Source organism: Aedes aegypti, chromosome 3 (genome assembly GCF_002204515.2).
Source record: "Aedes aegypti strain LVP_AGWG chromosome 3, AaegL5.0 Primary Assembly, whole genome shotgun sequence".
Taxonomy (NCBI): Eukaryota; Metazoa; Arthropoda; class Insecta; order Diptera; family Culicidae; genus Aedes; species Aedes aegypti.
Window position 1 is genome coordinate 265,161,208 of NC_035109.1, and position 23,179 is coordinate 265,184,386.

The 23,179-nt window shown below is 39.0% G+C and overlaps 1 protein-coding gene across 4 annotated transcripts in view; it reads left to right on the forward strand.

The window, feature by feature from the left end:
* LOC5573750 overlaps positions 1–23,179 on the forward strand; it is a 182,674-nt gene that overhangs the window by 101,385 nt on the left and 58,110 nt on the right. For 2 of the 4 annotated variants that reach the window (XM_021850408.1, XM_021850411.1), the window contains exon 2: positions 20,647–21,618. In XM_021850408.1, the coding sequence (XP_021706100.1) occupies positions 20,950–21,618 (669 nt within the window). In that variant the 5' untranslated portion in view covers positions 20,647–20,949. Of the gene's footprint in view, positions 1–4,565; positions 4,920–20,646; positions 21,619–23,179 lie in introns of those variants that run through there. The other 2 variants (XM_021850407.1, XM_021850410.1) reach the window with 2 other exon arrangements.

The window sequence follows — 23,179 nt, forward strand, 5'->3', positions numbered from 1 at the left end:
ACATGGCGAAAATACGCATGGTTTCTTAGAGAAAAGTGACGAACACGGCTGTCCTCCAGAGCGGAAATGCTGGCACAAGCTAAGCTCCGCGATCAAGAGGACATGGCAACATTGGAGAGGCCAACACCAAGCCGAAGGCCAAGAAAGTCAAGAAAAAAGAGCCCCGGGATAGCCAGAACCAGACAATGCTACCACAGGAAGCACGGGCGCAAAGCAATAGCAATCCATGGATACGAGGCCCCCGTAATCAAAACGGAGAAGGTGAAATACGGCTCAGCATACAACAGCCTCCCGAAGTTTGCTTCAAGTGTTTCGGGAAGGGCCATAAGTCGTGGAATTGCAATGGTACCGACAGAAGTAAGCTGTGCCGAAAATGCGGCACCTAAGCAAACCAGCAACAACGGAAACTTGATGACAAATAGGTCTCAACAGCCAACAGCTATAGGGACGACAGGACGGAGGGCATGTAACTCGACCCAAGTCCGAGCTCGATTTCGACGGCGAAGTATCCACTGAAGCCCTGAGGCGCGAACTGAACATACTGAACCTAAACGGTGTAGAGATAGTCGCTGTCCCAGACAACCAGAAGTCGCATAAGAATTAACGCTTAAACTCGTTTACTTATACAAATAACATCTTCTTCTTCTTTCTGACATTACGTCCTCACTGGGACAGAGCCTGCTTCTCAGCTTAGTGTTCAATGAGCATTCCCACAGTTATTAACTGAGAGCTTTCTTTGCCAAATAACATCACACCCGCACAAAACGGTGACGAAAATCGTTTGAGTAACGAGTTTCCTCGCATAAAATGATATTTTCTGAGTTCATTAGTGCATTTTGTTTCGTTCCGTATACATGCACAGAGTTAGTCGAATCAATCCGTAGCAGCTGTCAAATGAAGTTTGTTATCATAAATTAAGTCGCATAAGATTACGGAAGAGCTCGCAATAAAATCTTTACACTCGCATTGCATGTCGACTTTCATCATATAATATATGCACATATATCGCCTCCACTTTTGTACGAATAAGGCCTTTTCGCGACATCTTATACGTGAAACTTTGCACATTATAGCATCGCATAACGCAAAACGTGATTTCGTTATATGTACATTCTGGTTGTGTGGGGTGATATCACGAGCGTGTGATACCGAGGAAAGCCTCTCCCAGAGAGAACAGGCTGGTGGTGCGAATCAATTGCAAATCTTCGAGCGATCTGCCTTCGGACTAGGCGAATACTGCAACGGGCACGCACAGAAGCACAAAGAGAAGAACGCAGTGAAGCATTCAGAGAGCCAAAGTTAGTTCTCAAAAGCGAAATCAAAAGTCAAAAACGGGCATGCTTTGATAGTCTATGCCAGAATGCCAACTAGAGTCCATGGGGTGACGCCTACAGAGTGGTAATGGCTAAGACCAAAGGTGCCATAGCGCCCCAAGAGAAGTCGCCCGAGTTGCTGCGATGGATAATCGATGTACTCTTCCCGCAACACTCCACAAGCCCATGCCTGCCAGCGCCGTATGCGGCAAATGAAGGAGAAGAAGTGGCGAGAGTGACGAACGAAGAGAAGTCCAACAAGGCACCGGGACACGATGGTATCCCTAATGTTGCCTTAAAAGCGGCAGTGAATACAGATCCGGACATATTCAGAACCACGATGCAACGGTGCATTGGTCAAGGAATTTTCCCGGATGTATGGAAGCGACAGAAACCACCAAGTGACCCGTCGACGTATAGACCTATCGGTCTACTAGATACGACGTGCGTCAGACAGCTGAAGTGGCAATCGAGCATTAAAGAAGCGGCATCCGTTACTGCGCGGTTGTTACTCTGATTGAGAAGAATGCGTTCAACAGCCAAGCTGGGCAGCGATAGCCCACGCGCCTTACCGCCTCAAGGTACCTGTGCAGTTGTTTAAGCTTCTAGAATGGTATGATGGAAGGATTCTACTGTATGACACAGAGGAGGGACAGAAAAGCGCTCGAATTACCGCAGGAGTACCTCAAGGTTCAATCCTGGGCCTGCTGTTATGGAATGCGATGTACGATGATGTACTGAGGCTGCCCCTTCCGACGGGTGTTGAGATTGTTGACAATATCACCCTAGTTGTCTATGGTGAATCGATGGAGGAAGTAGAGTTGACAACAGCGCACTCTGCATAGTTTTTCCATTTCAATACTCTAGGAAACTAGGACTGGCCCGTCACAAGACTGAGGTGGTGATGGTGAACAACCGCAAGTCCGAGCAACGGGCGCTTATCTCGCTGGGTGATTGCATCATAGAGTCCAAGCGATTCTCTAGGCATCTTGGGGTAATGTTCGTTGGCAAGCTCAGCTTCGCTAACCACGTTGAATAAGCCTGTAAAAGGGTATCTACGGCTATAGCGGCGCTTTCAAGGATGATGTCCAACAGCTCTGCTGTAATTGTCAGCAAACGAAAGCTCCTGGCAGGTGTCCCGAGTAAAGTTGGGTAACAAAAAGATAACAAGTTGTGTTATCCGATAACAAGCGTTTGATAACATAGTTTGTTTTCATTTTGGTTGAATAAGCAGGCAACATAACAAACGTGATAACAAAAGTTTATACTAAAGATATCATACAAATGTCTCATTGTGTTATCATTTGGAACACATTAATAACAAGTTTTGTTATCCAGCCAATTTCCCTCATTGATAACTCATTATGATATCAATTACTTATAAAGATCGAATTATGATAACAAACATTTGACGTCATTCACCCGTCGGTGGCATTCTCGATCTGACAGCTCAAAATTTGATGATAACAAGAGTCTTCGTATTGATAACAAAAAATAACAAAATGAAATCATGATGTACATCTTGTTATCACTATGTTATGAGGTTTTTGCTCGGGGTGCCGCTATCCATACTAAGGTATGGAGGACCAATCTGGACAAAAGCGCTCAGAACGAGCAGAAACCTAAAGCGGTTGGAAAGCACAAGATAATGTGCTTAAGAGTAGCAAGTGCATACCGGACGGTATCTAAAGAATCCGTGTGCATCACGATGTTGCCCATCGGAATTATCATCAAGGAAGATGTTCAATGTTTCAACCAAAGAGAGGAGTCTGCAAGGTGTGCAAAGAGGCAACGTTTAGATGTTGGCAGCAGCAATGAGGTAAATCCACTAAAGGTAGATGGACCCATCGGCTAACACCGAATGTGTCACATTGGTATAGAACAAACCATAGGGCAGTGAACTTCCATCTGACGCAGTTTCTGTCAGAACATGGTTGCTATAGGCAGTACCTGCATAGGTTCGGGCCCTCAGAATCTCCTGCGTGCCCCATTTGTGCTGATGTGAATGAAACAGCGTCGTGTTGGCTTGCCCGCGTTTCTTTGTTGTGAGAGATCGCATGCTCGCTACATGTAGGGGGGACACGTCCCCGGACTATAATAATCCATAGAATGTGTACAGCTGCCGAGTGCTGGAATGAAGTAACTACGGCTGACACTCACTGGTTTTAGTAGGTAATCTGTAGTGCGGCGAATCTATGACAAAAGGTCTAAAGCAGAGTCTATGAATGGAGAGTTGCGCGAAGAGGCTTCTTTGAATGGTTGTTCTTCTTCGTCTTCGAAAATAGCCCTTATCTGTTTTGCTGGTCTGCTCGATAGGTAGACGGTTTGACAGTTCGATAGGTAGATTTGGTTTCACTCTTCTCGCAACTCTCCATTCATAGACTCTGATCTAAAGGACAAATGGTCGAACAACAAAACAGAAGCGACAAAAGGTCGAAAATTTATTTTCAAAGAAGGAAAAATATCCCACCGAGCAAATCATTTTCGACTTTGTGTACTTTCGACCTTTTGTCCTTTCGTCGTTTTGTCTTTCGACCTTTTGTCCATAAACCGCTACATCCCCACACTCCCTGAGTTATGTACCTTATGACTGCAGATTCCTCCGTTGTAAAAAAAAGCTTTCAAACATAAATCAATGAGCTGAAATGTTTAGTTCTCAGATAGTTTTATAGAATAAATATATGCAATAAAACTAACATCGATGGTACTACTCTTGGCGGTTATAAAACTTTCAAAAAATATAAACAAATCCAATTTGCTTCGAAAATGTTACATGGGTAGGCATTCCTTCATTTCTATGTATATTTTATTCGCTAATACATGTATTCTAAAGCTTTCAATCTTTTTATTATTTTATTACCAGCCCTACGTTTAAAACTTTACATTTTTGTATATGTCAAAATTTATGGAAATTTTGTATGACTTAGTTCCAGGCCAGACGAATTTCTACTCACGCTCATGATAGAAGATTACTATATTCACTACCGCGAGGTAGTGAAGAGTGTCGTTCTGTAATCTAGCCAGGAGCGTTCTTTATGATCTCTCCATCTCTTTCGCTCCTATCCCGATTTTATTTTTATGATTACTCTTTGTCGGTATTGGTCGTACGAGAGATTACAAAACAAACAAAACAAAGGGAGCGCGAGAGAATAATTCGCTCATCCGCTCAATTTTGCTCTCTTTCTCCCAGTTCTAATCAGAAGTGCTCGCGTTCGGGTGCGCGCGCTGGGATGTCCGAACGCGCCCCGACCGCCGACAGACAGTTTAGTCGCTGGTAAACTCTCTGCCTTCTAGGAAGGAATAACAATCCCGCTTGACCGACAATTCGCGTGGTCAAGTTGGGACTTAATCGTGGACAATACTGGTCGCTTAAAAAGAAGAAGAAAAATACAAAGCACATTTTTTAATTTGATTGCCCGCCCGAGTTCTGTCTTCGGAAATTAACGTGCGTGAATCACTTGATCGTGTCGTGTTCGTGAATGCTGAGCGCGCTGGGAATTTTCACCAGTTTTCCAAGTGAGTGTTCGCTGCTATGGTCGTGAACATCGCGAAACTGTGTAGTGCATGACCGATAATGGAAACTAATGATGATGGCATGAGCTTTACGTAAGGGTCATTTGGTGCAATGGTTTCGTAAAAAAAGTGTGGATGGGATCGGTGATTTTTTTGCGAACTGAATTACAAAGGGTGATGGATTAGCGCGTGCTGATTGCGCTTTGCTTTGACAACGAGTAGCTAGAGTAGTGAGTGATTGAGTTGAACTTGGCTCACTCATTATCAGCGGGCATCAGGCGGGGCCAGCTGAGCTATGCAGAAGACTGTGTGTTTCCGGGCGCACGTACTTGTGCGAGTATTAATAGCAAAGAAGAAGTGTGGCTGGCGAATGTGTGATTAAAAGCGTCGTTTTACGTCGCGCCGCCGAGTTTTGTGGATGGGAAGGATCGGTTTGTTTGTTTTGTGAAGTAGATTTCATGGTTTGGCGCTACCTGAGCGTGATGCTAATGCCCACAGTGGTTGTGTTTTGTGTTGTGCCCTTGAACTCAATTGAAGTGAAAAGTTTTCAAACCAAAATAAGTGAATTTCAGTTAACCGTTGCTAGTTATTGATCTATTAGAGAAAATAAAATAGGAAAATTGACCCATCTGAAACCACAGAAATTGATTGACGCGCAAATCACGTTTAGCGATTTCGTAGACTGCTGCCTCTAGACTAGACTGAATCAGTAAGGAATCGACGAGAAAAACTGAAATATAAATACGACAAAGCGATTCGCTCTTATCGGCTAGTCATTCAAAATAGACTTGAAGCTCATACATATATTAGATTTTTATCTAGCTTCAAGTTTCAAAGCCAAAATATTGGGATATTATTGTTCTGATTGCTTTGATGGTTATATGTGCACATCGAACATGTGTCGAATGTACAAATTAATGTTGAAATTGCGAAAAGAAACCAAGGATTTTATTTTTATTTATTTTTTCTTAGCGAGTTGCATTTGCAACGTGTGAAATTCGTTAACAATTCATTCGGATATTCTGCCATTCTGTAAATAATCCCACTAACAATTTCGTCCGACGTTTAAATCTAAGACTTTCTACAATAATTTGACATAGCTTTGTGCAGAAGTTTATTAGGGATTACTTACAGAATTTTTTTCAGGAAGTACTCGTAAGTTTCCTTCAGATTTTTTTTTCGAGAACTCCTTTAGAAGTTGCTGGGTTTGATACCCGGCTGATCCAGAATCATTCCTAATGCCAATTCCCTTCCACCACCCAGGGTGTCCATCCATCCGGGAGATGCGGGGAAAACCCATAATACATGACCGGGAGAAATATGGAGGACTCATCGGGAAAGTATGTATTTCAAACATAAGATTCCCGGTTTGTTTCAATTTGAAGCACTATGGGCAAAACTTTTTCAGAAGTTGTAAGACTGCCTGTCACTCGTACTTTGCATCATGACTAACTTTTAGTTAGTTGGTAGAGAAATAGTTAATCTTAATCGATATTTGAAACATTTCTAGAAGAATACTTAGGGATTTCTGGAAGGTTGTTGTAAAAATGCTTGCTAGATTTCCATTTAGATCCATGGCAAGTTTTTAATGAGACTTTTGCTGGAATCCTAACGGGAATCGAATCGATAATTGACCAGTTTCGTGAGAGTTCTTTCAGAGAGATCACTGTAGAGGTTATTAGTAGATTGCTAAAGGGTTTTTAGTATGTTGTAGAACATATCCTTAGTTATTTTTGCATGAAATTTCCTGGCTCCTGGCATTTTCTCCAACTTCTATTTCTGGTTGAAGTTTTCAAGAAATTCTAAACGGAGATCTTGGAGCAGGGTCCTAGGGAAATTGATGTAAGAATCACCGGATAAAATCCTGGCGGACTTTTTTGAAAAATATCTGAAAGAATCTACAAAGGAATTCCTGATGATCTCTGAGTTTATTTCTGTGGTAATGTTTGACAAAAACCAGGTTGGAATATTCTAACATTTCAATAAATTATTGTAGTGTTCTAGAATTGCTGTTGTAGTGATAAATGAAATATTTTGAAGAGTTACTGGCAGACAGACAACTCTGGATTTTACATACATGATGTAAAACCATCACTTTTACACTTGGCCTGCCCTGCTTTCGATTTGAGTATAGAATCAATAACATTTGCTTAGACCAGGGCAGCCCACGGGCCACATCTTAACGGCGGTTTCATTTTGTGCGGACCACGACGAGTTTGAAGACACTTCTCATATGTGGTCCCGTTGTTTTACCAATATGAAGTAAGAACCTAACAATGCTACTTTTTGATTGAGTACCTATTGATTCCGAAACATTTTCCGGACATTCCCCGACCATAAAATTCTTTTTCTTGTTTCTGGCGCTACATCCCAATCGGGATAGAGCCTGCTTCTTAGCTTAGCGTTCTTATGAGAACTTCTAGTTATTTACGGAGAGCTTCCTTTACTGACTACCGAAAAGCTAAACATTACATATAATTTGCAATTGGATTAGTTGGACAAATTGATGTGAAGATTTGCGAAAAAGTTACACGTCTTCTCAGTGAGAATCGAACTCACGACTCCCCGATCTCTAGTTGGGGCGCGTTAACCACTACGCCATGAGAGGACTCATGAACGCAGAAGTTAACCTGAATTCGATTTCAGCTCAATAATCACGTGGTTCTTTTTCGCAAAGTGCACCTCTTTCGGAAGAATTAGATGCCCATCCAAACACAACGCTTTCTATATATATCCAATGCCTAGCCCGAGAGCGTATTGTTTTTTTAAGTATAGGAATAGCACACTACACTAGCCAGCAACTGCGCTGGCTGAGGTATCTATTGTGTGGGCTTCCAATGGGTCGCGACGTTCTCAAACGACCGGTTACGGAACATGAGTCCGTTGCTCGATAAATACTTGTTTTTAATTATGAAACGTGGTTTACGGCTAACCAGCCGAGTGGAAGTTTAACAACTACCGAAAAGCTAAACATTACATATAATTTGCAATTGGATTAGATGGACAAATTGATGTGAAGATTTGCGAAAACTATTTTTGCATGTGTATATCGAATGGCCCATACGAAGGTACTATATACTTCCTTCAGTATTTGATAAATAAAGCCAAAACAATAGTAATTGCCGCTTTTCACAAAATTTTATACAAGAGTCTAAAATGTTTATGAAAATAACTTCCTCAAATAACATGGGCAGGATTCTCGCAGAATCTTCAACAGGATTCCATATAATTCTAGCAGAATTTTTATTGAATTCTATACGTCACTTAGTGAAATTCTTGGCAAGACTATTATTCAACCCTTGATAAGATTTTGACAGACTCTTAGGTGAATTCATAACCGAGCAGGTTTCTGTTGAAATCATGGACAGCATTCTCAAATATGTCTAGGTAGGATTTTAAAATAAATATTGGACAAGATTCTGATGGAATCCTATGCACAATGCTTGAAACGTTCGACTGAATTCTCACATTCATACTGAGCAAGAGTTTTTTTTGCAAAAGTTTCCGGATCATGAATCTAACAAAATCGAATCCTATGCAAGATTTGATAAAAAATACACTAGGTAGTATTCTGGAAGAATTCTGAGCATAGTTATTGTAAAATGCTAGACATTATTCTCACAAAGTTAAAAATCCTATGTTAGATTCTTCAAAATATCTTGATGAGATTATCGCTTGAGTTTCGTATGATATCTAGCAAGATGCTTAGCAACAATTAACTGTTTTCAATTTCGCATTTCTCAGAAAAGACATCTTTAAGTTTTTGCCAGATTTAATACGAATATCTGTATCTATTAAGTAATATGTCCCGCAAAACAAAATTGATACTGATACGCGGTTAAAAAAGGTTGGGCGGGATTGCTCTATGCTCTGTTGAGTCGAGAAGAATTCCTTTACAAAAAGATCTTCGACCGATGGAATTCGAACCCATGCCCCTCAGCAAGGCCTTGCTGAAATACAACGCGTTTACCGCTACGGCTATATCGTCCCCTTGATGCTACAACTAGATAACTTGATATTTGAAATTTTTGACTTCAATATGTCAAAACATTAGTATCAATTAGATCTGCAAAATATCCACAGCTCATAAATGTGTGATTGAAAATACATAAATTGATATTTACTTTCCAATCAAATTCTCTGCGATTAGACATCACCTTGTACAACGAGCATATTTTCAAAGTTGCACATCTCAAAATTTTGATTTTCGAGTTATCTAGTTGTAGCATTAAGGGGACGATATGTGCCTCCCAATTATGAAATTACCATACTCAAATACCATTTCCGTTACGGCTGAATGAGTGAAAAATAAATAATGTAAGGAATCAACATCATTCGACAAGTCATAATTCATGTTTTTAATTTATAAATAAAATGACATTTTATCGTTGGCGAATTATAGTTTTTGATGGCAATCGTAATTTTGGAACCTGTTCAAATATGGCTCCCGGAGTTCCTTCAGGAAAACCTCCAGAGAATCCTTCAAAAATTTCTCTCGAAACATCTCCAGAGACTCTTCTAGGGATTTTTCCAGATGTTCTTTCTGAGATTTTACCAGAAAATCTTCCAAGATAATCTGCACCGCAATCCCTACAGCAATTTTTCCACAAGCGCTTTTGCCTGAGATTCATCCAAGAGGAACTTTTATTCGCCATGATACATTATAGACCGGTTCCGATAGGGTTCCAGGAATACTTCAGCAATTCCTCCAGGGATTTGACAAGGGATTCAAGAATTCCCGCAAGAACATATCTACAGGGGTTCCCTTAGAGATTCCGCAAGGAGTTCCTGCAGAAATGTCTCCAGTGATTTCTTCATAGATTCCTCCAGTAAAATCTTTACTGGCATTCTCCCCGGAATTTCACCAGTGAGTGATTTCTTCTGGTATTCCTGCAGAGATTCCGCAAGATAATCTTCCAGATACTTCTCCAAGGATTCCTCCAGGAAAATCTCAACAAGGATTCTTGCAAAGATATCTTCAAGACTTTCTCCAGAAATTCCACCAGAAGTTACGCTAGGAAATTCTCTACAAGGATTACATAAGATATTTCTCTAGTGATTTCTCCAGAATTTCCTCCGAGGATTCCTCCATGGCTATATCCCCAGGTAGTTCTCTAGAAATTGATCCAGGAATTATTCCGGAGTAGATTTCTTCCGGGATTCTTTCACGGATCGCTCCAGGGACTTTACCAGTAATTCCTCCAGGTGTTTTACAACTCACGAATTCCTCAAGAATCTCCTCCATGTATTCTCCCAGCGTTACCACCAGGAAAACCGTTAGATGACTTACTCCAAGGATTTCTTGAGATAATGCTCCAGGGATTCGTTCTTGGCCTCCTCCTCTACGGATGCCTCTTGAAATTTCTCCAGAGATTCCCCCATGAATTCCTGCAGGAATTTTATCAGGAATTATCCAGGGATTTTCAACATCTCACGAATTCCTCAAGAATTTCCCCCAGGAATTCTCCCAGAGTTTCCACCAACAAAATCGCTGCATCACTCTCTTCAATGATTTCTCCAGATACTGCTTCAGAGATTCCTCAAGAATTTATCGAGGGATTTGTTCTTGGTCTCTAAAAATCTGCTGGGGATTCCTCCAAGAGTTCCTCTTGGAATTCCTCCTAGGGTTCCTTTTGGAATTCCTGCAGAGATTCTCCCATGAATTTTCCCAACCATTTCTTCAGGGATTACATTAGGAAAATCTCTGCAAACATTCTTCCAGTAAAATCTCTTCATGAATTTCTTCTGGGATTTCTCCAAAGATTATTCCAGAGATTTCTCCAGAAAAAATCACTACAGGGTTTTTTTATGGGGATTCTTCCAGAGACGCCTTCAGACTAGAGGGTCTTGTCCCGGGAATCCCGGGACAAAAATCCCGGGAAATCCCGGGATCTCAAAAATCCCGAATCCCGGGATATTTTCGAAAATCCCGGGATTTCCCGAAATTTCATGTTTAACTAGAAAATGCTGTAGCATTTTTTTTTTTTTCAAATAATGGCACAAAACAAGCGACATATTTATTTTTGTGCATGTTGATGCAAGAATGTATTTTAGTTATTGCAATCAGCTTACTCTCAAAGAGTTTTATTGAGATTTAAGGCCACTTATGCTTAAACTTGTGTTTCTCTGGCATGTTAGTTACGTAATTTTCAATAAATTAAAACAGATTTCTCTACGGTTTGTTCCATTTGTCAACAATTGATTTGATGGATCGTTTCTTTATCTTCCCGTAACCGTTTCGATTTGCCCGGTGTACCTTATACTTTTCCTGGTCTAACGTGGCTCTAACGTCTAACAAGGCTGTTATGCCAAACATCTAAAAGCATGAAGATTCCATATGATACAACAATCTAAATGAGTTGCATGATCATGAGAATAGATTTTAAAAGACTTCTTGGTAAAATTTGAGAGTGATTGGTATTACCTAACCTATACCTTATGCATCACGCTTGATTTTCTTTTCAAATTAACTTAAATAAATGATCATTAAATTCGATTGCAGATAGGTGAAATTTTGATTAATAAAATCTAAGATTGCATTGTTTTTTCCCAATAAAATTCAACATCACCTTTAATAGCAGGTTGGATTATTATGAAACTACTCTATAAAACTAAGCATTGCTTCAAAACCCGCTCTGACTGTTTTATAGTCATTTTGGAAGCATTTGATTTTTGTCCCGGGATCCCGGGTAATCCCGGGATTTATAAAAATAAAATCCCGAATCCCGGGATTTTTTTGAGTCCGGGAAACAAGACCCTCTACTTCAGACATACTTCAGTAATTAACTTAGATAATCCTACAAATATTCCTATTAGAGTTTCTTCAGAGACTTCCAGGGATTTCTCTAGGAACATCATTATAGGGATTCCTGCAAAAATTTCTTCAGATTTTTTTTTCAGGAATTTCTCCGAGGATTGATCCAGAAAAATCTCTACATAATCCCCTCTAGAAGTTATTCCAGGGATGAGTTGATATAGAATGGCCTGTTTATTTTAACGAAATTTGTCTACGTAAACTTTATTGTAAAAAAGCCGTTAAAAATTAAGACTGCGTAGAGGAAATTCACGTTTGATGTTCCAGGGGTTTCCATCGACATTTCTCTAGAGATTTTGTCAGGAATTCCTCAAAAGGCTCCTGCGAGAATTTCTCCAGTGATTCTTCCAAGAATTTAACCAATTTAACCGGGGATTCCTGTAAGGATTACTCTCGTTTTTTTTTCTAGAGATTTCTACAGGGATTACTACAGTTAACTTATTCAGGGGCTTCTTAAAAAACTTCTTCAGGAGAAAATCCTGGAAAAATTACTACTGTTTATTTATTTATTTATTTGTTTATTTTAACTTAAAAATGTTGAAAGAGGGAAAACTCCCTTTAAGTGATATTCCAATGAAATATTTCTCAAAAAGGCACAAAAACCTCTTTAGCTTTTCAAATAACGTTATAATGAAATATTTATTGAATAAAGCCTCGGAATCTCGGAATCGATCCATAGCGGAGTAGAAATCTTCCATGTTCAATCAGTATGAATGTTCACAAGCACGTATTCAAAGAGCCAATTATTACTGTTTTTGATGAAATTACTGAAGGAATGCATGGGCAAATTTCTGTATGAATTTCTAGAGGAATTCTTGAAAAAATTCCCGGAGGACTTTTTGGAGGCCCAGAACGTATCTCTTGAGAAATTTTTAAGAAGAATCTCTGGAGGATTGCCAGGGAAAAATCTTAGAATAGGTCATATAGCGATTTTCCTGAAGGAATTCCTAGGTGAATTTCTAGTTGAATCTCTTGAATAATTCCTGATAAAATTCCTGGAGCGATCTCTGGAGAAAATCTCAGGAATAATTCCTAGAGGGACTCGAGACAACTAACTGAGAAAATTCTGGAGAAATCAATGGATCAATATGTGAAGTAATCTTTGAAAACATTGAAAATTTCTGCGATAATCCCGAAGAAGTTCACTGAGATATCCTTGTAGACATTTCTGGAGAAATCCCAGTAAAGATTTTACCGAAGGAATCATTGGCCGCATTCCGGCAGAAACTTTTGGTGAAATCGCTAAAAGAATGCTTGTAAAAATATCCCTGCAAAAATTCGTGGAATTATCCTTAGAAAATCCTAGGTATTTCTGGAGCCCTATCGGAACCGGTCTAGAAAATCATCTGGTAGCGAACATATGCATCTCTGGCAAACCCGGTAGTGGAATCCCTGTATTTTGAGCTTGAGCTTGAGCTTGATTGGCCGCCCGTGGATGCACTCCAGTATCGCCAGATCAGCTGCACTTACACAAGGAACCAACCGAATGACTGCTTGGGACTAACAGGCATCCTCAGTGTATAAGTGCTGGTGATCTTCTATTTTTAGGCAACAATGGCACCTGCCACGTCAGAATGCAGACCAATGAGGGGAAGGGGGAGGAATTGATGATGCATTGAACTGGCTCCCACGTAGACCGTATATTCCACTGCATCCACGCCAGTTCATGCGGGAGTGTATGGATGGGGGAAAGGCATGGCAGAGAGGTTTGCTTTTGTGGTTAGCAGACTGCCTATGTATCAGGCGTGCGCGTGGAAGTGGGAAGCGTTAGGGAAACGGTTTCTTGTCCGTCTCTGGTTCTAGCGTTTGCTATGAACGAATAGTTTGAGTGTGATATATTTAGAATGGAAGATAGAAGCAAGTGAGAGATATACAACTACAAAGTACGAGGAAAGGGACGGGCCTGGGATTGAACCCATGACCTTCTGCATATGAAGCAGAAGCGGTAGCCATCAGACCACCAACCCCGTCCCTGTATTTTACAGAGAAAATTTCAACCATCTTTTCGCAATTTCGTACAGTTTTAGATATTCTATACATTATGACGTGTGCAAGTTATTTAAGACGCATTTTGAATGACTTTGCTTATCGATACAGTCCTTATCATTGCGATCTATATACACAAATCGAGTTTTATTGGAAACTATCAGCTGTATAGAAGGTGATATCGCCGAGTGCACGTCCTCCATCTATGCAAGTGGTGTGTTAGGGTAATTAGCCAATTGTTGAACGGTTCGTCGAAATCTCATCATTTCGATGAAGTGAGAAACATAACCCTTCAGTAATTGAACAAATCACTCTACCCACGTACAGGGGGAAGAACCGCTGTGACTAAGCGCGTCAATTTACGTCGTCTTCGTCATAATTGTCGATGTTTCAACGCTGCCGCTACCAAACGGATCATATTGCGCTTGTTATGACGTGGATTCCACGCCTGTTGTCGTCGTCGCAGCTGGTGTAGTGTTCTCGTTGATTGTGGTGTTTGTTTGCGGAGCAAGTAAAAAAGTGAATAAGCCATTTTAAGAGACGTTCGAATGACGTTTTCTGGTGGGCCGCTCATTGTTGTTGTTCAAAAAACTAGCCTGATATCTGAATGGCGCTGGTCACATTAATGTTGGCGATGACGTCCCCGTCTTTTTCAGCGCATGGTTCTACTCAGTTTACATGTATTATATTACCTGTAAATGAAAAATATCTTCTCTGCCTGCTGATTTCAATTTTACATGCGAAAATTAAAAACTTTGTTACACTGCCACCAGCGCCATTGTTGAATAAGCTCCTTCCAAATGTAACGCTAGAATAAACGTAAATAAAACGGCCCGCCAGAAACTTTCAAAGCTGGTAAACAAACGGAAACCATATGATTCGAAACGTCTCATAAAATGGCTTATCGGATGATAATTTGTGAAAACCGTAGTCGAGGCGTCTAGTACGGTGCTTTGCGACAGGTTAAGCGCGATCAAGGTATCGAATAGCGGGAGTTGGGGTTTGTTTGTCGCCTGTGAATGATTTGTGAGAAGAGTGCAATAATGCGAGAAGATACGAAGTTTTTGATTCCCTCGATAACAGTGCGAATTTATCCGAGCGAATCGAATTTCTCGGGAAAATTTAATTAAGTTGAAACAGACCTCAATTAATGCAATTGAAATTATGAGTGTGAGTTGTTTGAGCAGCGTGCGTAATCGAAAGATTGTACCTATATACCGGAAAAACGAGTTGGTTCTCAAGAGTACTTGTAGCACAAGTGGATAGTGAAATCAACTCTCGCAATAGACACTTTTATTGGCTTGCAACCACACAGACATTCAATGTTTATAGGCGGAATGACTCACATACGCCCCAATCTTGATGATCCTAATTCTATTCCTGATTTATTTTTTTGAAAATTCATTTCATGAAACGTCTTTTGAGTAGCAATTAATTGGATTATCCAATGTAAATTATTGCTTTTTGTTTTGTCGAAATATCATATCTAAATAAAATTTATAACATTTGTCACTGTCCAATTTTTTGTAAAACTCAAAGCGAAATATTAGGGGTGGCGTTAAATTAGTGCTCTTACCATATTGTCAATTGCTGTAATTCTAAAGGCACTGCTGAACACACATATTAATCTTGTTTTCAGTTCTGTGTTGTGAAGCTCTCAACTGTTATTTCCACGCAAATATTTACATGGTTGGTGTTGATGGAGTGCAGCGAATGGAATTGTTTTTCAAATAGATTTCAAATTTAGAAAAATATTTGCACTAAGTTTAAGCGCCACAACAATTTTTTATTTTGATTTATTAAAGTAGAGATAACATTTTTTTCCATTTGACGACCATTATCGTTTGGCAAGTAGTAGTTTTTTTTTTTAATTACAGTACTGAAACCACATGAGTTTGGATATTTTTACCGAAATATGTCGATAAAAGTTTGCAATTCTTCGAAATTTAACAAAAGCCTTCAAATTACCACTATTTAAAATACATTGTCTTTTAAAGTCTACTTTAATGCTTAGTCAATTCTATTCTAAGTGCTTGCACAGCCAATAATGAAAAGCATCCTGGAAATACTGCACACTTAGATTTTTTTTCACGAGCTCGGCTGTGCGAATCTCGGTTTTCCAATTTTAACCGGGACTTAGCTAACAAATTGTCCGGTTACTTGGCAACGAAGCACGATTTACTGATAAAAGACAATTTACACCGTCTTCAGCCATAGGCTGCACAGACTGAACTTAACTAACATTAGACAACGGACACACGGAACGACCAATGGACCAGTGAAGAATTTTTCGTTTGACGAAAAGTTTTCTCCGACTGGGGCGGGAATCGAACCCACACTCCGTAGCACAATACGCCTAAACGACTGACGCCGCTAACCGCACGGCCACAAGCCCACTCGGCTTTTATTTCCTATGATCCCAGGAAATATGTTTGCCGACTACTGGGCTGTGCGTATCTCGGTTAAAATTAGCCAAGATTCGGCTTTCTAAATTAAGTGTGTAGAACATATTTCGTTATTTTCATCTCATATCGATGATATGATACAGAAATTAAAATAGCCAGGCAGGCCCTCTGTGAGGACTTGGGTTTAAAGTTAATTCTAAAATTCGCGGCGATCAAATTATTCACGAACGAATAACATAATAGACGAGAATATTCAAATTTATGAAAGAAGAAACGGAGACAACCATACCAACCGTTCCATTTCAGGGATATCGATAAAATCGTTGGGAATAGCTTTTCTAAGAAGGTTAATGCACACTCCGTTTGTGTTTTGTCTCCGTTTTTGGGGATGGGACACGGGTAATTCTTCCTCATGTCGTGGCTGTAAGGCCGGGGCTTAAGCGCCATTGCACGCTCACATTGACCTCAGACCTGGGATTGGTAGCCAACAGGTTTTCAGTTCATATCGGTCATATTTTTATAGACGTGTTTGTATCAATTTCGTCTGACAAAAAATAAGAACACATGGGCTCGTGGAAACAAAAGGCAAAGCTACAAATAATCAATCAGGAACGAGCTCACCAAATTAAGTTATTGTTGTATGTGTCCTAAACAACTCCTCTAACAGCTGAAATGCAAGTTGACTGTCTTCGATGCTAGTTCACTTTTTGGCCGGCATCAGAACCCGTGATTCGAACTACTTTCACGTATATCCCATATAATTACTTTTATTGCTGACTTGAGCCACTGGGAGACAGTATATGCGAGATCATTAATGATTTCCATACATTTCGTACAATTTTGGTGCAAAATACATTCATACTTTTCGTTATGATTGTATTCGATCATAATTTCGTGATCTAAATATTTTTTCATGTTCAGAATAATATTAATTCAGTTCAAATTATGAGGTGATACTTTAATTTTTGATTGATTTTCAAACATTTCAACTTTTTTCAAAAAGGCGTGCATATTACAAGGATGTGTAATTCTGCGAAAATATTGTTCTCTATAACTGCTTACTTTTCTTCATCTTAGTTGGATTATGATTTCTCTCATTTTTCGACGATGTCTGGTACTGGGTGATCTCCCTCTATGTTTTTTTTGTCCTAAGATAGGTTGTTCTTTTGAATTGTAGAGAAAACTAGTGGAATTTATGTATTCTCGGCAATCTAAGCAGATGCTGCGCTTCTTTTGTAACTTTCTCGGCCATCAGGAGACAAATTACGTGCTTGTCTGTTAACAATTATGCGCTACTCAATCCACTATCGATTCACACCGACATACTTGTTAATAGATTTTTGGAAACGTTTTTACAACGCGTCGAACAACCCATGCCCGTGTGACTATTGTCGGTAGCCACGTTCTCTTCGTCAGCATTCCCATAAGAACTGCAGGCAAATCTGTTCGGCAGTGCCAAATAATTCGCATTTTGAGGTGTGTTCATTTGAATTGATGAAATCTCTTGGCGGTATTGTTTATTTCATACTCGGAAATCTCGTAAACGGGAAGGTGACAGAACAAAGAATCTTTTAAATGTTTCCATTGATGTGTTTTTATGGAAAATGATGGATGTGTATTTGGCGTTTGAAATTTGGTTGCCGATAATAGTCGAATGGTGCCGAAGCCGTAAGGCTCCCTACATGAAAATCGATTATATTACTACAAGGTGAAAGATTTTGTTGGAATTTTTAAAAGATGGTGTTTAAAAGATGATCATGTTTATGCAAAATTGCGTCCTAAATACTTTTTGAATAATATTTGGAGTCCAACAAAAAATCAGACTGTTGCCGAAGACCATTCGTAGGTTTTATCAATAGTCCGCACTGAATTTTGTGAGGAATCTGACATAAATCTGTTAACAAACCCAAAAGGTCTTTCCCAGAATGTATTAGGTTATCTCGAAATAAATTCATTCAGGAGTTCTCCAAAGCATTCGTCCTGCAATCAGAATAACTCCACATATCCGCCAGAATTTTTTTCTGGGTTTTCTCTTCATGTATTTTATATTTTTGTTCAAAGTCTAAAAATAATTTTTCAATAATCTTTCCAATAGATCCTTCCTGGCAATAGCTCGAATTTCTCCATAGAGTCCTCAGCAATATTCTAAGATATTTGCCTCTCAATTTTTTTTTCAGAAGATAATCCTTGATTTCTTCTTTCCGAGAATTTCTATGAAATCTCTACAAAAATACACGAAGAATATTTTCCAAGACATCTCTAAGAATTGATATATGGCTCCTGACATTTGTTTTCGCTGAAATACATAGAACTCCTAGTATTAGTCTAAATGGTTTATTTTAGAAAATTTCTTCACATGAAGGAAATTACACCCATAATTACGTTTAGGATCATGTTCTTTTGTTCTTTGTAAAACTCTTAATTTTATCTCCAGATATCTTCAACAATCCCTCATGATAACTCTCTTGGAATATTGTATTTAAAGACTCAACAAATTCCTTCAAATGCTCCTTCTTCCTGTTCATTCAAAAAACATTTTTCTCAAAATTGTCTTAAATGAAATGCAGCCTGCGACTAATCAAAAAGTTGGTTTGTTCAGAGAAATCTCTTAGAACTAGTCCAATAGCTCTTTTTGAAATTCTTTTAGAAATTCAATTCCCCCTCTGGATTTGATACAGAATTTACACCAAACCAAATTTCACTGAGCAATGCTTTAGGCAGGGATTCCCCAAAAAATACTCAAAGATAGTTACTGCTATGGCAAATGAAATGTAATATGTGGTTAACAAAATGTTAAGAAAATGTTAAATTTGTTTTACCAAATTAGGATGATAGTGTTGTCTAATAACATAGAACACCTAGATATAAAAAAATGAATATAATATTTGGAATGATACTAATAAAGAAATTAAAAAAAAAAAGATATTTTCCGGTAATTTGCTTTGAGTTGTTTTTATATACAATTCTAGAAATTTCTGGCTTTTTTTAAAGAAATTAGTGAAATTCTTCAGATAATTGGAATTTGTTTAGGATTTTTCAGGTTTTTCCAAGCATTCCTTCTTTGATTATTATAGGAGTAGTAGTTCCCAAATTACTGCAATCACTACTCCATGCAATACTCTAGGATTCGACCAGATTTTTTTCTAAAAATGTTATCTATATTTTTTTCTGGAATTATTTAAGGATTTTTTTCGTAAAGTTTATGAAAAAATCTTTTGAAGATTTTTGGTCTTCAAAGACCATACAGATTTTTTTCTACATAATCCAAAGAAAACTTTTTAAGTAATTACATTATGCAAGGGATATTTCAAGAAAAATCAAAAATTAGTCCTTGAAGGACTTCTAGATAGAATTTCTTAAATATTTTTAGAAGACATTCCTGAAAATGACTCCTGGAAATTTCAGAAATTATAAATTAGTGGGAATATGTATGTAGGTATCTCTGAAAAAATCTTGAAATATTATACTCAAAGGAATGCTGAGGCATGCTTCTAAGAAAATAACTTATAGGTTTCTAAAGAAATCCACACAGTAGCTCTTATATGAATTTCTGTTGAAATTATGGTGATCTAAGAGTAAGTTGAGGTTGATAATGTAGTTGATGGTGTTAATTCTGAAATTATCCTAAGAGCTATACCCGAGAGAAAACCTGAATAATTTTAAAAGAATTTCGATTTATTTTTTCAGAGGCGTCTTTGAAAGTAATTTATAAGATATCCCTTGATGTATTTCATTCAAAGTCTCTTACGAATTTTCTCCACTATAAAGGAATCCTTAACAGAGTCCTGGAACATAAATGGCAGAGTTCCATAAAATACTACTAGAAGTAATGTCCAGAAAAATATCGTAACAATATCCCAAGAAACACAACAAGAAATATAAGAAATTCTTGAAATTATTTTAAATGGATTGTTGAGCTAAGTGATAAAAGTATCCCATCAAATAATCTCTGGAGGAATCCCGAGTGTAATTCCTGAAGGAATTCAAGTGTAAGTATTTGAAGACATCTGTTGAGATATTAAATGTATCATTAGATTTATTCAGGACAAATTACTTAGGAAAACATAAAAACCTGGGTAAATCTCTACGGGAGAGTTTTTGACGGATGCCTTGGAGAAAGAATGATTTTTATCATAACCAATAACTTCGAAATTTGCATTCGTCTACTGTAGTATAGCCATTAGCTGCAATACTACGCAATCCAACCAAATCAATCGCCCTAAATTACCCTTTTCGACTTCTGAACGCATCTCCAAAACTTTCTTTTGAGTGTTACATTCTGCAGTTATGAAGTCTTGCTCTCATGTGAATCTGCTTGACGGTTCATACTATCACGTCCAATTGAGAGCGCAATAAATTTTTCCCTCGTATATGTGTGCAGTCGAAAAGTGACGAGAGGGTTACTACCGTCACACATTGACCACGTTCAACATTATTGCATCAGCCCTTCGCCGTCGTCGTCGACGGAGATTTTGACCTCATTTCATTCAGCTGAAACCACTACGCACGTTCACCCGCAGCAATTTCTCGTGTGCATACAAACGCTAAATTTAGCTATACAAGAACCTTACCCAAAACTAATAACTTTCCCATTTCTCCTCGCTTTTCTTTTCAGTTTTATCTAACGTGACTAGCCCGTCGCGCAATTCGCAGAACGAAATCGTGAGCGCGTGCCCGATTCGTAGCAACATCATCAGCAGCAAAAACCGCGGGAAGACGACGCCGCACCACGGGACGGGACTTTTCGTTCTCAAGTGCACAGAAAAATTCGTTAAGGTGGCTCCGCAGGCCGTACAACAACCCTTAGTCAGTACAGTAAGGTTTCATTTTCCGCCGGTGGTAATCGTTGCGAATCCTCCTCCGCCCGATATCGAACGCTCTTCTTGCCGAAGCAGGTTACAATTTTCGCCACAAGGGTATGGTATATTTTCTGGGACATTGGGGCATGGGAGATACTGAACGCACTACAACTCAGCATGTCTCCAATAGTGTGCAACAACAGCAGAAGCAAAACAGTTTCAACGTTTTCAACGTCAGCAGCAGTCAGCAGTCGCAGCAGCACCATCTCTCTGTACGAAATGCAGAATACGTGTCAGAAGTCCAACTGCAACAGCAGCTGCAGCGACGACAAAGCCAGTTGCACTACCATCAACAGCAACAGCAGCAGCAAAAGCAGTTTGGAACTGACTCGTCAGCGCGCATTAGTGGTTTCTGCCTAACCAAAAGCGCCAACGTCGATCTCCCACCGTACTTGGAAGATCAACAGCAGTCAGAGCAGCTCAACAATTGTCACATCGATTGTGGCAGTATCGTTAGCAATACCCATCTACACAGTCATCTTCACAGCAATCATCGCAACAGTAGTGGTAGTAGTGTCGGTAGTGTTCAGTGTTGTTCGCAAGAGTTAAATTTCAATCACCATCATCTTCATCAGCATCAGTACCATCACCATCATCAGCAGCCGCAGCAACATCAACAGCAATCACAAAGTTATCAGCGTCAGCACCATCAACAAACGCAGCAGCAGCAACAACACGACACTGAAAGTGATGAGGATGAAATCGCTTTGTATCCTCTCAACAATCAGGTGAGTTTGTCTCAATATTGATACTGTATTCGGATGAGGGTAACATACAGATTTGAATCAGAGTGTAACTAAAACACTTGTTGTAGGTCTATCTGAGTACAACTGATTAAACTTTACAAGTTGATGCTTAAAAACGTATTGGAGTTTGGGTTTGGAGTAGTTTTTTTTTATTTATTATTTAGGCCAATCTATTTCAACATAGTTTAAGTTACCCTATACTTAAAAGTACCTGCTTATTATCTTGAGTAGTAGCCACTAAATCATTTTCAACAGTATTTCAAATGCTTTTTGTGTTTTGAAAAAGGAGAAGTATCTTGCTATCGATACACGCTTTATCAAATATACAAATATTTGCTTGGCATAAAACATCAGACAAACATGGATGTTAACTCTTACAAAATCTTTGCAGTGTCCAACAATTGTTTGACTCTGTATCAATGCAAGCCAAATATTTGTAATAGTGTACTGAAAGCTTGAGTTTCTAACTTCTTTCTAGATTATGTATTTTCAAATACAGTTTGGCGTTGTCTGATAAAGGGCTAACTGCTGATTCGACCCTTTATCGATTTTATCGATGAATGCTTTTGTAAACCATACAGCGTTACCCGTTTTACATAGAATTACCCCGATTTCCAGCACAGAAGCCGTCGCATGTCCATGGTAAAAGCGTCTTTGTCGCATTCTCTACTAAATTTATGCTTGAGCCACGTTTGCTGACTAAAACAGCCGCGAAACAGGCGGGGGGCTCCATATAAAGTCCAGCACAGGGCTGTTAAGTATCATGACCGACTTGCGACACTGACGAAATGATTCTTTTCACTCTTACTAGACGAAGCTATATTTCAAGTGCTCACTTCGTCGCAGTTGCAATAACGGAGCTCTCACGAGACCAAAACAACATTAAGTTTTGCTATTGAAATTTCTATCTCATTTTGGATTGATATCTTTCCATGATTCCAGCGATATAAATAACAATTATACCAGATAATAAAGTAAAAAATGAAAGAAAATTTGGAGAAAGCCCTGGTCAAGCAATATACGTTGATTTATGATAACTTCGATCGCTCCAATATGCATACTGGGAAATTCCAAAAGTAGCGTCTCCATCAAAAGATGATACGTTCTAGGTATAGTTCGTTAGACCTAAGTTTGAAATATAATATTGAGATAAAAAAGAGGGATAATTTTAGTTATCACAGTGTATTCTGAACTTTTTTCCCTATGACGACTTTCAATAGAAACCGATCTGTTTTTTTTTTTTCACTGGATCGTTTTTCCTGAAAATGCGAAAAGCTTAATCCTATCTATGACTACAGTTAAAATAGGTCAAACCATTCTTCAACATTGAAACCCAGCAAAAAACAGTATTTAACCTATTTTTACAGCAAAATTTTCGTGATCTTTTGGCTCTAATTTCCATAGTTTTCGGCCGATTTCAATAAAATTCTGACATAACACCGCCACACTATTCAAGTTTTGTGATCTGGACTGGGAACCCCAGTCGGACGGTCGGTTCCGGATTTATACGGATGTTCCGTGAGGTCTGTCCGAAGGCCATTTG